This window comes from Rhinoderma darwinii, chromosome 1 (genome assembly GCF_050947455.1).
Source record: "Rhinoderma darwinii isolate aRhiDar2 chromosome 1, aRhiDar2.hap1, whole genome shotgun sequence".
Classification (NCBI taxonomy): domain Eukaryota; kingdom Metazoa; phylum Chordata; class Amphibia; order Anura; family Rhinodermatidae; genus Rhinoderma; species Rhinoderma darwinii.
In genome coordinates this window covers 436,893-448,671 of record NC_134687.1, presented here as the reverse complement: position 1 = coordinate 448,671, position 11,779 = coordinate 436,893, and the positions used below count along the sequence as shown (strand labels likewise).

The window sequence follows — 11,779 nt, the reverse complement described above, 5'->3', positions numbered from 1 at the left end:
CAGACCCAATCTAAACTGGCACCTCAAGGCAGAGTCATTCCACCGAGAAGCTACACACCACTTCCTAAAGTCAGAACAGTACTCCTCAACGGGTCTCTTACCCTGACGTAAGGTCACCAGCTGACTCTCGGCAAAGGCAGTCTTTTCAGTCTCGTCATAGAGGAGCCCGAGAGCAGAAAAAAAAGTTCAACAGAAGAAAGTTCAGGGGCGTCAGGAGCCAAGGAGAAGGACCATTCCTGGGGGCCGTCCTGGAGCAGGGACCTAATTATACCCACTCGCTGGCTCTCAGAACCTGAGGAGTGGGGTCTTAATCAGAAATAGAGAGTCTACAACTCTCCCGAAAAGAGAAACAAGTCCTCCGGGTTCCCTGAGAACCGGTCAGGCAACTTGAGGTGGGGTTCAAGAGGTGGGGTGAAGGGTACTACCTGGGTAGCATCACGCTGGTTGAACCTCTGAGCCAGGTCTTGGACCTGTAGGGAGAGACCCTGCATTTGTTGAGCCAAGGCCTCAAGGGGATCCATAGTAGAGTCAGGGACCAGGGTAAGAAAAGGTATATGGCCTGTGATTAAGTAATGAATCGGGTAGGGAGACGACAGGTGAGCCCTAATCTACCCGCAACTCAGTCCCTGCCTACTTGCACGGCCCGTCCTAAGTGACGGCGTACCACTGGGCGTCGGTCCCTACGCTCAGTAAGTGCAAGACAGACAACACAAGACAAGGGCACACAGAAGCAAAGGGGAAGTAGGGGCAGTTGCCCATGGAAAACCGTGAGCAACAGGCAGTGGTGAACGAGCCGAATCAAACCAGGAGAGTACGTAGTAGCAAAACAGAGCAGGAGAATAGTCAGGCAAGCCAAGTTCCAAAAAGTTACAGCAGTCAATCAGGTAAATAGCAGGAATCGCAGAGCCAGGAAACCAGACAATCACAGGCAAGGAACATGCTGCAAGTGAGGGTATACATAGACCAAGGGCGGGAGCTAGAACAGTCAGGCCAGGCTGTGATAGGTTCTCCCTTTCCTCAGCCTGCAAGCCTGAGTGGTAACAGATTGCGTCACTCTAGCAGACCTTGGAGCTGATGAAGGCTGATTAACCCCGGGGGTCGACACAGAACCTGTGTCAGGCAAACCCTTTACACCTTCTTTCTGAGGTGCTCCATTCTCTACCACTAGCTACCCCTGAGGTAGCCTGTTGGATAAGGAGCAGTGGTAACATCTTGCCTGTATATTGCTATGTGAGACTCTTTTCCTAGCAGGCATAACTAGAGCGATAAGAGGGATGGATAGGAGACTCCCGGCATGGTTCAGTGGCCCAATCCTCTATGAAAAAAATACACATAACACCTACCAGCTCTCCCTCAACGCCACGGGTGCCGAGGCAACGTCTTAAAGGATAAAGAAAGAAACACACACGTTTTAAAGGCAAATGTTTATTAATGATTGGTAACAGCAGGTTTTGAGACACAGTTATATATATTGATATGAAATATTCTATGCACGTGGTTGATTTATAGTTGTGTTATCTGGATTCTATTGGCTTTTTGGGTAACAGACATTTCATACATTTCTTAATCATCATGTAGTGGTCTATATCGCTTTCCCTTTCTCTTGTGTTACTTTAACTGTAATGGCCCTTTTTACACGGGCCAATTATCAGGCAAACGAGCGTTCCCTGTGTAATCAGGGCAATAATCAGCTGATGCTCGTTCATTGGCTGATCATATCATTTGTGCAGCTGAAAATATTATCGTTGTTGGCAGCACAACTCCCCGTGTAAACAACGATGTGCTACCAACATGATGGAACTGAATGGGGACGTAACGAGCGCTCGTCCCCATACATAGCTTCTTGAAAAAAAGGAGCAAACGAGCCCCAATCAACAAGCTGTCTCGTTGATTGGCGCTCGGCCCACATCCTGCAGTATAAGAGGACCCTTACTCCTGTCTCTTTATCTTGTACGGTCTGTCAATAAAACAAGTTTATAAAAAGAGAATGCTACTTCCCTGTGTGAGTTCTTTTATGCTTAGGAAGATGTGATTTGTGGGTGAAACATTTCCCACATTCTGAACATGAATACGGCTTCTCCCCTGTGTGACTCCTCTGGTGTTTTATAAGATCTGATTTATTGCTATAACGTTTCCCACATTCTGAACATGAAAATTGCTTCTCCCCTGTGTGACTTCTCTGGTGTTTTACAAGATCTGACTTCTGAGTACAACATTTGCCACATTCTGCACATGAATATGGTTTCTCTCCTGTGTGAATTCGCTGATGTCTAACAAGACTTGATATCTGGATAAAACATTTTCCACATTCTGAACATGAATATGGTTTCTCCCCTGTGTGACTCCTCTGATGTCTAACAAGATCTGATTTCTGGATAAAACATTTGCCACATTCTGAACATGAAAATGGCTTCTCCCCTCTGTGAGCTCTTTCATGTATAACAAGATTCGATATCTGGAAAAAACATTTCCCACATTCTGAACATGAAAATGGCTTCACTCCGGTGTGAATTCTTAGGTGTTCCACAAGACTTGATTTCTGGGTAAAACATTTCCCGCATTCTGAACATGAATATGGCTTCTCTCCTGTGTGACTTCTCTGATGTTTAACAAGATCTGATTTATTGCTATAACGTTTCCCACATTCTGAACATGAAAATTGCTTCTCCCCTGTGTGACTTCTCTGGTGTTTTACAAGATCAGATTTTTGAGAACAACATTTGCCACATACTGAACATGAATATGGCTTCTCTCCTGTGTGACTTCTTCCATGTATAACAAGGTTTGATTTTGATGTAAAACATTTCCAACATTCTGAACATGGATATGGTTTCTCCCCTTTGTAAGTTTTTTGATGTACATCACCCCTTTTGCGACTTTTATTTTGCTTAACAGTCTGTGGTGAATCAGAAGAATGGACCTGTTTAAAAGGATCAGATGACAGATTTTTGCTGTGAAGGGCTGTGGATATATCTGGGATAATGACATGCTCTGTATATGTATCTTGTGTAATACCGCAATCATCAGTTTTAAAATCTGGAGATAGTAGATGTCCCTCTGAGCTCCGGGTACAGTCATCTGCCAAGAATAAAATGGATTATTTTTAATTAATATATAGTGTCTTTAAAAATGATATTGATATTTTATAAAATATAAATAAATATATATATATATATATATATATATATATATATATATATATATATATAAAAATAAATTCCATACAAATTGAAAGGCATGTAGCAAAATTCAGTTATTGCCTGACTTAAGGTGATTTTACATGGCCAGATATCCTGGCAAGTAATGAACACCGATCCGCGATATAGTTAGTCGATCAGCAGTCGTTTTGCTCCTTTTACTTGGAGCAATGGTAGGAATGTATGGGGACGAACAAACGTTATTATGATCGTTGGTCCCCATACATTTACATCTAGTTGGCAGCTCATCCCCTGTTTACACAAGGAAAAGTGCTGCCAACAAGCAACCATTTTGTTGGCCACATGAAAGATGTGATCAGACAACAAATGAGCGTTTGCTTGTTGGTCTGCTGATGGCTGCCCTGCAAGGCAATGTTCGGAAACGAGCGTTCGTATGAGTGCTCATTCTCTAAATCATTTGCTCGTGTAAAAGGGCCTAAGAAAGTGGTGGCAAACATATAACAATCTAACAGTAGACCACAGAGCAAGGACCAGTAGATCATGGTGTTCGGCCACCAGGCTGTTCTCTTGCAGTTTTCGGTGTTTCAGTGTGTCTGTCACCACTCTTTCGTAGCGAGTCGAAATTATAGAGAAAAAAAATAAATACATGGACGACGCATCCACTTTTATGCATTAATCTATTGCTGCCAAGCTAAATTTATAAATGTGGACGCGAGGATTTTATCAAATATTTCGATCAAACTGTACCAGCTTTACAGTGACCTATTTGAAATGGGTCCCTACTCTATTAGATGCAGCACATCATGGCGGAGAGTGACATCGCAACACAGCACGTGCACAGGGGGCAACCCAGAAGCCGAACAGCACCCCTGCTACCAGGCTTAACCACCTTGGCTCTGGGCCATATCCCCACCAGGCTTCACACCACATCAAAATAGACCAACAGACAGCAGTACAACCATGTGGCCAGATGAACAGAGCTCTCCTTTCCATGTGGCCAGATGAACAGAGCTCTCCTTTCCATGTGGTCTCAGTGGCACAACAGACAAAATAGGTAGAATCCCTCATGCACTTTCCTGCTAATTAAAAATACCAAATGGGCCAAATGGCTGGAGTGCTGGCACAAGACAAAAAAATAAATAAAATAAGGGGACAGATATGTAAATAAACCATATTGTTGAAAAAAAAAAAAGCTATGGACCACACGTTCACTACATTGATCTATTGCTGCTGAGCAAAATGTAAAAACATGAACAGGAGAATTATATTATATTATATATTTACTTCACGGCGACCTCCAATAGCCCTGCAAAAGGAGCACAAATGTCCCCGATGAAGCCGGAATAGGCGAAACTAGTCGGAATTATTGACTGAGGATGAATTGATGTAGCCTGCAGGTCGGGCTGATATGCTTTTATTCAAGAAATCATTTTATACGTTTTAAAATAAATGCAGGGAATCTAACTGGTTAATCTGTTTCCACCCAGTGTTTTTTTTTTTTGCATTTTTCTCACAGCAAATTCCTTTGGAGGAAAGAAACCATCGATCAGCTTCCCAGAGGATCCAAGGACCAGCTGTTTGTCCTTCTGATTAGGAGGAAGTTTAACAACAGCGCTATCCACAGCGCTTCCGACAGAGACGGCGAGGCGGTGAGAAATCGGCTGAAAAAGGAGGCCGAATTGTACTGGACAGTTCCCTATTGCAGCATTTATATGGCTACTGAAAAGTGACTATTAACGAGCAGTGCAGATTTTATTTTATATTTATTCATTATTACATTATCCCATTCAGTTCTATGGGACTTACGGAAACCGCGTAGCTCGCTGATTCCTAAGTCATGGTCAGAATTCACCTGCTTCTGCTGCAACAGAACTGGGTTTAGGGGACCCCATTCTACAGATAGGACCCACCAGAGGAGGGACCCGCATCTATCTGACATTTATGACACATCCTGTGGATATCTCATAAACATCTCTGATGGGAAAACCTCCTTAACAGAAATATGAGGATACATTTATGCATATATCAATTTAGCGGTCCATCAAAAAACAAAACCCTAACAAACAGCTTTTCATCACAGAAAGAGAGAAAGAGACATGATAAATGCAGTTCATAGGATGAACCGAGTGGAGGACTAAGAGGACCAGTAGACACGTCAGCAGCCCCATCGTATAAAACAGACAGTATTAATATAACGGAATGCCAAACTATTGACTAGTATGGGGGTCAACTCTCCATTGGTGCCAAATTTATCTGGGCATCCACGTGTTTCATAAGGGAGTTTGAAAAGAGGAAGATTGGACTTTACGATTGCGATCCATGCTGGTAACGTAGGGACCTTGGGGTGCTTTCAATGCACGAGGATGGTTTTATTTGCATAAAACAATAAAAGCATCATAAGGGATCTGGAAGCTACAGAATGCAGAAGACCCTCCACCAGCAGGAGCAAAATACGCCTCTGGGATTCAGCTTTCAGTTCAATAAACTCCATAACCTCAGTCCGGAAAGCAAAAATAACTGGACATTGCCAAACATATGCAAAAAGAAACCATCTGCTCTTTGACAACATGGACATATAGGAGAATGAAATTTTCCCATCCTAAACAATGTAGGAGTGTAAAAAGATTTGATTAAAAAATGTCATCTGAACAAGACACGGTCTCTTGCCGAGATTAAAGAACCAGTCAAAGCACTCAATATTTCCTTCTGATCATTAGCAGATATAGAAGGAAGAGCTTGGGTCCAGAGCCCTATCAAGATGAGACACGTAATAGTTGTTTATAAAGTATAGACATGGGTTTAACCAATGTGTCTCGCGCCACCCAATCCTCCATTTGCTCAGTGGGTAGTCGTAGCTTACCAAGAGCAATTCGTGGAGCACCTCCCGCCCAAATAAAGGATCTAAGATCCTCATGTATAGTAGAGTAAAATGAGAGAGGCCGCCACACAGGGAAGTTATGAAAGAGGTACAGAAATCTAGGGAGAGTCTTCATCTTGAACAAATTAATACAACCCGTTGCTGTAAGGGGAAGTTTTTTCCACCTATCTTGATTGGTCAGCTATAAGGCGTAGAGGGGAGAACTATTATCCGATATAAAACGATGAATATTAAACTGAGCACTATTCCAAGGTATGTATGCCCATTGCAGAAGAGAGGGAAGTCCAACATCTCTGGCCACGGCATCTACCGCCATTACCAATGGTTTTGATCAATTTACTCGTAATCCGGAAAAAAGAGGCAGAGGTGTCAAATAGAGTCAACAATGCCCGCAAAGACAGACCTGGATCACTGAGGAACACAAGCATATCATCAGCATAAAGACACCCCCCACAATTTGCAATAGCTAATGCAAAAAGGGAAAGGAGCCACGGGCTACCCTGTCTAGTCCCCTGAGCCAGGTTAAAGGAAGGAGAGATACGGCAATTCGTTTTGACACTTGCTATAGGTTGGGAGTATAAAAGACGTATCCATTGGATAAACCCAAATCCAAATTTAGTCAGTACAGACCACAGATATGACCATTCTACCTAGTCAAATGCTTTCTCCAAGTCTAAGGAGGCAACAATCCGGGAGCCAAAAGAACTAGAAGCAGTCGACAGGTTAGTGAATAGCCTCCCTATGTTAAGATCAGTGGCTTTCCCCGATATAAAGCAGAATTGGTCTGGGTGAATGACATGAGATATAAACATCTGTGAACGCATGGCCAGAATTTTAGCTAGGATTTTAACATCACAATTGAGAAGCGAAATAGGCCGATCGGAGCCACAGTCTTTAGGGACTTTACGATGTTTGGGGATTAGAACCATGAGAGCCTCTCTCATAGAGAGAGTGGAAGGTTGCCTCGTTAAACAGATAGTCACGGTCATGTGGTTCGTTAGGTTAATACACGATAAACAGAGCCAGTGACGACAGGGCAACTCCAACAGGGTTTATTGCATCCAATGTTGACAGAACAAGTCGCGTTCACTGCAGGAACAACACACTGTCCACAAAATAAGGTGATCACAGGAACATCTACAGAGCGCCGGCCTCAGCTTCAGCTCTCCTGAAGGTCTAAATCCAGGAGATCCCCCTCCTCCCCAGGAAAAGCCCTTATATACCCCTCGGGGGGAGGAACATCTTCAGAGCGCCGGCTGTAGCTTCAGCTCTCCTGAAGGTCTAAATCCGGAACCCCCATCCTCCCCAGGGCAAGCCCCTATATACCCCTCAGGGGGAGAGGAACATCTTAGCAGTTTTTAGTCACCATCATTATAATGACTTTAGTTTGTAGTTCTACTGTCTGTATGCGAGTTGTGTCCTTTGTACTATTATGTGTATTGCCACAGCCGGGATGAGGACACACGGGGGGAGGGGGGGGAGAGATAATTGGATCTGCTTTGTTTGCTGGTCTGCACCTGAGCTGAATATAACTGTGGTGCCTCCTGATGACCCCCTGTGGGGACTGGACAATGAGGACACTTTATGTCTTGTGGACTTCACCTCTGACTCGTCTGATTGTCCATAGGCTGGAGACACGACCTGTGGTACCTGATTACAGAGTCATTCCTCTCTGATGAGGACTCACCATAAACCACACATAATGCACCATCACAGTCACGTTGGTTACGTGGACCCACTAGGCCGTACCACCTTGACGGTATGGCAGCTGGCCAACAGGACACAGTCTATAGTTCCTATAGGTGTACCTGTGGTAGCTAAGGCAGTAGCAAGACAGGCTCGGTAGGGACTAGGCAGCAGGCAGGCACCAGGCGTGGTGTAGCAGGACAGGTGTGGTACTCAGCGTAGCACGACTCCAACTCAATATGGCACTTGGACCAGGATAGCACGGGATACAGGTTACAGGTAGCAGGAACCGGAAACACTGGGAACTGGAAAACACTAAGGAGACCATTTGCAAAGACAGACTAGGGTAATGACAATAAAGTTCAGGCAATGCAGGGAAGGGCAGAGCCCTTATTATAGTCCAAGGTGATCTGGGAGCAATCAGCTCAATCTCACACGTGTGCGCTCTGGACTGAGCGCACCCTAGTGGTAGCTGCGGAACAGGAAGGCCACATGTGCAGACATCTCTGGAGAGAAGGGTGCCGACAGGATGGGAGGAGTTCGTGTTCAGCAACCACGGACGTTACACAGATATTGAAAGAGGCGGAGGAGATGAGGAACGATCAACTTCACATGGATTTTATACCTTTCAATGGGCGGTCCTGGGCTAGACCTGGAGTTTTCCTATTTGGAAAAGAGCGAATAGCTGCAGTAATTTCTTCTATGGTTAAATCAGCTTCTAAAAAGTTTACATCCTCACTATCCAAGGAATTTTATAGTGTCTAAGTATTCTTCCAGATTGGATAAAGTGTACGTCACCTTAGAAGAATATAAATCTGAATAAAATTAGAGAAATATTTGGTTAATAGGGGGTCACTAACGTTTACATCAGTGAAGGAGGTGATCTCCATAATGGGGTTTGGTGTCGTGTCATCCTTGGCTAGGTATGCTAGTAGAAGACCATTTTTTTTTGTGCCCTGATCAAAAATCCTCTGCTGGGAATATAAAGTTTTCTTCCTAGTGAGCTCAGTTAACAATAAGGAGTACTTGCGTTGATTTGCAGAGAAGGCTGAGGATGCCCTAGTTCTAAGATATTCCTCCTCCGTCACCAATAAAATCAACCTCAAGACCGGCACAGTGTTCAGCCAATCCACATCTATGAGAGGAGATGGCCCGCATAACCACCCCTCTAATACAGGCCTTAAAAGAATCCCATACCATTCCACAGTCTGCCGCTCCCATATCGGAATTCCAAAGGGGTCGCAACATCTTTACAAGAGAGCCAGAAAGGACTGAACCTCTAAATCTTACGCTTTGCCATCTCCCAAAGTGATCATTAGGCGTGAGTGATCAGAGATGCCTCGGAGCAGGTAACTGGCATCAACTACTAACATTAAAGAGGCAGCATTTCCAAACACTAATTCAATTTGGGAAAATGATCTATAAGCAGGGGAATGACACGCGTAAGCCACGGATAGAGGATGGAGAGTAGGCCAAATCTCCTATACGCGATATGTTGCAGCCCCGTTAGCAAGAAGAGAAATACTACACGCAACGCCTCCCAATCTATCCAAGTCAGAACAAAGTAAGAGATTACATTTCCAAAGGAACAGAAGCGGCGCAGGATCAAGGTCTGTCGCCAATACCATTATGTCATTAAGGGTCTGTTCACATCTGCATTGGGGTCCTGTTCTGACGTTCCATCGGAACGGGACCCTGAACAGACACAAACGGAAACCAGAAGTTTCCGTTTCACTCACCATTGATTTCAATGGTGACGGATCCGGTGCCCATGGTTTCCGTTTGTCTCTGTTGTGCACCAGATCCGTTGTTTTGCTGGAAGCAATAGCGTAGTCGACTACATTCAGGAGATGATCTTAAGGTGTCACAACGTCTCTATCAGTCAAATAAGGGCAAAAGCACCAGAGGGGTGAGTGTACATACAAAGAATAGGGAAGGGCCCGTAATAAGAACTACAGACTCCAGTATTCCCAGAGGTCAAACCACTGATCCACAGAAGTTTATGAACTACTTTTGAGTAATCAAGGAGGCATGAAAAACTGAAACAAACATTCCACCCAAACCCCCTCTACACGTCCCCCGAACATAAGATAGGCTTCATTCCCAATTGCAGCAAAAATCTTGTATAAGGAAAAAACTAAACTTGAAAATACAGTTAAATAAAGGGGCAACCCCCTTCCCCTAGATACGTCACAAATCTAGCGTGTATAAAGATTAGGCTCAGTAGAAATACAGAGTGGAAGACATGTCAGGATTATCAGAATATTGTAAAACATAGCACATGACAGAAGAAAAGATGGTGACGATGATAATAACGTCACACACCCCGGAGAGGTGAAGATATGGGCATCCCCCAGGGATGTGTCCTGAACTGCGAGACAGACCTCCTAGTCATATAGAGAGAGAGAGAGAGACGATACCTCAGGAGCAAAGGGACTATATCCCATTAAGTTCTAACCAGGCAAAGACGTCTTTTCCAAGAATATCATAAATCGTGCACCAGCCTGAGTGTCGCAGGGTAGACCATAGAGTAGGGAATTTGCTTATCCCGCAAACATTTATTGTCCTCGGTAAACCGCTGCTTTTGTACATCCAGAGAGTAGTCAGGGAAGACTCTCACATCCCGTACATGCTTCAGGGGTCGCTGCTTCGTTCAGACTTCCAGTAGCTGGTCTCTGTTCTTGAAGTTGAGAAACTTGCCTATAATTGTGCGTGGAGGTGCTCCAGGTAGCGGAGCTCTTGTCGGGATGCGGTGTGTATGTTCCACACACAACTTTGGAGAAAAGGCATTTCTTTATAATGTATGAAAAATAAGAAAATGTTTTTCCTGCTTCCCACTACTGCCACGGGTCTCTGGTGTAGCGCCCGGATTTACTTCCTGGCTGGCGTGTATTCATAGGAAAAATACAAGTTGACTCCAGCGCTTCAGAGGAAGCCTACGGACTGCAGGAAATGGAAATCAAATACAACATTTTCCACTTCCTGATCATCTTATGGCGGCACATTAATGGGATTTATAATGCAAGAAAAAAAGGGAGGGAATGAAGGATTGGATGCGCCTATAAGCCGAAGGCTGAGCCCCGAGAAAAAGAAATATGGAGTCTGTAATGCTTGACAAATGTCAGAGTGGACTCCTAAGTGGTAGCTGTGGACCTATTTTACTGTGCTCAAAAATGTAGAGACTTCAGACCCTGTAACCCGTGAGAGCCTTTAATAGTTTCTTTAAGTTGCCTCACAATGAAGACTTATTGGTTTTATTCCCTTTATTATGTCCCGGAAACGGCAAAAAAAGTTCCTCGAGAAAGATGCAAAGGACGAGTTCTATCTAGATAAGCAACAAGGGCATCCAGATTCTGTGTTGCGCAGAAAAGCTGGCAAGACAATTTCTTCATGTTAACAATTATTGGCACTTTGGGAAAAAACCTGGACATAGTCCTTAAAATAACACAGTCCGGCAAGACACTCAAGTAGCGTTTTTGGCACGAGAGAGTCTGCCACTTTCTAATTCTTCTGGCTGAAGCAATCGCGATAAAAAAAATAAAAAGTTATAGAAAAAGGAACTTCAGACTAATTTCCTGGATAGGCTCAAAGGGAGGTACAGAAGGCAAATCCGCTTTAGGACAATAGACAAGTCCGAAGATGGAAATTAACTTTGATAATGAGGTCTCAACCTTTTGATTGCCCTAAGAAACCTCGATACCAATGTTTAGTTGCAGAATCTCCTCTTCAAGTAGGAATCGATGGCGGTCAGGTGAACTCTTTCTGCTAACCTTCTTAAAGAAATTTCAGAACCGTGGACGCGGATTCCGGGGCTTTGTGGTTCTTCTGGCACCAGGAGAAAGAAAAAAGAAAAAAAATCTTCCATTTGACTGAATAGATTTTATTTCTGCTTTCCTTATGTTAAACCAGCAAAGTATTAATGACCTTATCGGAGAGACCTTTGTTGTGCAAAGACTCAACCTCCAGTCCGATGCAGTCTGTCTAATGCAGGGTGACACAGGATTTCCTGGCGAAGAGGATATCTGCCAAGTGGAAGCTTCCAGAATCCGCAGTCTGA

The 11,779-nt window shown here is 44.0% G+C and overlaps 1 protein-coding gene across 1 annotated transcript in view; it reads right to left on the bottom strand.

The window, feature by feature from the left end:
* Window positions 1–1,409: 1,409 nt before the first annotated feature.
* The window catches only part of LOC142748058 (uncharacterized), a 51,882-nt gene continuing 41,512 nt past the window's right edge, over window positions 1,410–11,779 (bottom strand). The window contains exon 6 of the mRNA XM_075855184.1: window positions 1,410–3,078. Coding sequence (XP_075711299.1) covers window positions 1,991–3,078 — 1,088 coding nt within the window. The 3' untranslated portion in view covers window positions 1,410–1,990. The remainder of the gene's footprint in view (window positions 3,079–11,779) is intronic.